The sequence below is a fragment of the Histoplasma capsulatum genome, genomic scaffold (assembly GCF_000149585.1).
Source record: "Histoplasma capsulatum NAm1 scaffold_11 genomic scaffold, whole genome shotgun sequence".
In the NCBI taxonomy this organism is placed as follows: Eukaryota; Fungi; Ascomycota; class Eurotiomycetes; order Onygenales; family Ajellomycetaceae; genus Histoplasma; species Histoplasma mississippiense.
Window position 1 is genome coordinate 1063598 of NW_001813972.1, and position 2111 is coordinate 1065708.

The following is a 2111-nucleotide window of genomic DNA, read 5'->3' on the forward strand; positions in this document are numbered from 1 at the left end:
CATGCATCAGAAAGGCGGAGCTTCACCCAATCATGTATGCCAGTCAAAAGGTGCGCCTGGCTTCGCCTCTGTCCCCACGACGGGCTTCATCACACTGTCATCATCAGTTCAGATTCGGAGATGGATGAACATCAGCCTGGATGTGGAACAGCATCCCCAGAAGAAAGACATGTGGACTGAGTACCAGGGTGGGGTCGTTCACTACCGTCCCTAGGTTCACTACCGTCCCTAGGCCACTGCCTTCCCTGGGGCCACTGCTCTCCCTAGGGCCACTGCCTTCCCTAGAGCTACTGCCTTCCCTGGGGCCACTGCTTTCCCTAGGGCCAGATGACAGGTCTACAGCCAACCCCCTGCTGCTGCCACAGGATGCATGGTCTTGTGATCGAGAGGCGGCTGTGCTTTCACAACGGGTTCTCCTTCTTCCTTATTATCTCGCTCGAATTTGCTTCTTGCCTACTCTCTCTCGTCCTGACAGAATGACTAGAACCCGCAGACAAGCCAGGGCCGTTGAAAAGGCCAATGCTCTTAACCTGCGGTCCAGAAAAGTCAACCGCGCACACGCATCCCATCATTCCCCTATAGCTCGCTCTCGCCGCCATCATCTTATGCCCACAAGACCACAAACTCACGGAGAGGGTGACAGCCGTATCTCACCCAATCTGGTGGAGGATCAGGATCAACCTCTTGATGACATGATGGAATCAGACATGCGCCAATCTGTTAACGATAAGGGTAAGTGCTTGCAACTTCTCTCACAAACGTATCTAACAGGTGAGCAGATGAGCCAGATCCCGTGTGCAGTTCAGCCCAGGGACAAAGTTTGAGCACCCACGATGCGGTTCCCTGCTCTGATGACAATGCGGATGTTACTATTGCCGACAGTGTAGTTTTGGCGATGGAAAACACATACAACGACAAATGGAACTACCACGGCCCCGTTGGCCGTCGATACTGCGACATCCATCATGAAAATGAGTATCTATGTCGCTTTGGCTCTACTTGGGTATCACCGTGGAACTTCGATGATCCGGAAGTGGCGAGCTCCAAAATGGAGGAGCTGTACGACATCAATCAGCAGAACCCGCAGGAACCATGGTCCTCGAGAGTTGGGTGTGATGTTCCTGAGCTGCTGGACCATATTTCCCGCGTGACAGCGAGGGGAACAAAAGAAGGTATGATCGTTTATTTTGCACACTGGAAAGGCCAATGGTTCCGGGAGAAGAACGTCGGGAAAAGAGAGTATGGATCATGGGAGCGAAGCTACAATATTAGTGGCGGTGATAAATATGAGACGAGTCGGATAAATTGAGCATTTTGTCACATTTCTTTCCTTGGTTCCTTCCACAGTTGACGCGTGGAAGGTGGTGGCCTGTATGACGGGTAAATGAAAGCTAGTAATTATAAATTTATTTCACAGCTCTTCTTAGGGTTAACCTGCAGCCAAATCTCCTCGATCGTTCCAGACAGCTTGAGTGACTGCCATCTCAGCAGTAGAAAGGCAGGATGCTTTTGCATACCATGATTCGCGTTTGGCATCGCCGAGGTCAAAGTATCTTCTTCGAGCGGGTTCGTGAGCATCCAGAGAGAGAGAGGTTCGGGCATTCTCTCCCAGGGCAATTGTATCCGAAGTGGAATTTCCAAGTTCTGAAAATGTGTGTGCTGGCTAGGATAGATATAATGAAGAAGAAAAAGTAACGTGAAACGAAGTGAAGAAACCAAACATTGAATAGTAAAAACATGAAGACTTCAAATTGCTACAAACAAATCTAAGCAGCGAACTAACTAAAAATAGAAAGGTTTCGTGAGATTGGGCCATCTCCCTCAATGCTGACGTAATCCACATGACCTCGTTCGACGACATTTGTTATTCCAGGAGTAATAAGCTGCCAGCAGTTCCAACCCTCCATGCTCCTGCAAATCGTCCAATGTCATCTTGGCATAAATCTCGTAGCCCTCTGGAACCCTCTCTATATTCCGTTGAAGGGATGGAATGGCGACAAACTGATCAGAACCACAAGGCAAGGGGGTGGGACTCATTGGCTCATCGATGATGATTGGCTCTTCTGCGAGGGTGAGTGAGTGAGGTGTGAGAAATGTTTTTCACGGAGCAG

At 49.6% G+C, this 2111-nt stretch overlaps 1 protein-coding gene across 1 annotated transcript; it reads left to right on the forward strand.

The window, feature by feature from the left end:
* Positions 1-476: 476 nt before the first annotated feature.
* On the forward strand, positions 477-1309 carry HCAG_08553 (predicted protein; the record flags this gene model as incomplete). Its single annotated transcript, XM_001536721.1, has 2 exons — positions 477-732; positions 807-1309. 2 exons carry the CDS (start codon positions 477-479, stop codon positions 1307-1309), a joined length of 759 nt encoding a protein of 252 aa, XP_001536771.1.
* Positions 1310-2111: the final 802 nt, after the last annotated feature.